The sequence below is a fragment of the Mesitornis unicolor genome, unplaced genomic scaffold, assembly GCF_000695765.1.
Source record: "Mesitornis unicolor isolate BGI_N332 unplaced genomic scaffold, ASM69576v1 scaffold19138, whole genome shotgun sequence".
In the NCBI taxonomy this organism is placed as follows: Eukaryota; Metazoa; Chordata; class Aves; order Mesitornithiformes; family Mesitornithidae; genus Mesitornis; species Mesitornis unicolor.
Window position 1 is genome coordinate 2,708 of NW_010199984.1, and position 284 is coordinate 2,991.

Here is a 284-nt window from a genome sequence, read left to right on the forward strand (position 1 = left end):
CGTGGTTGCCCTCCCTGGCCTGCTTCCCCACCCCCAGCCGCTCCTTCAGCACCTTCACTTCTGCCTGTGGAGACGACAACTGCTCAGCTCTGGCACCCACAGCATCCCACCCCGGCTGGGAGCAGCCCCTGGCATGGGGACGGGGCACAGAGGTGCCAGCGCGCGTCACCGCAGCCACAGACTGGGAACGGGACCGCTCGCATCCAAGAAGGGCGACAAAACCAGACCTGATGGCGCCTCTCCAGCTCCTCCTTCTCCTTGGCGTACTCCTCCTTCAGCGCCCT

The 284-nt window shown here is 66.2% G+C and overlaps 1 protein-coding gene across 1 annotated transcript in view; it reads right to left on the reverse strand.

Annotated features, from left to right (window-relative positions):
* Positions 1–284, reverse strand: part of CEP131 (centrosomal protein 131kDa) — a gene marked incomplete at its 5' end in the record, with an annotated part of 6,789 nt that overhangs the window by 1,926 nt on the left and 4,579 nt on the right. Inside the window, 2 exons of the mRNA XM_010189604.1 lie at positions 2–64; positions 228–282. Coding sequence (XP_010187906.1) covers positions 2–64; positions 228–282 — 118 coding nt within the window. The remainder of the gene's footprint in view (position 1; positions 65–227; positions 283–284) is intronic.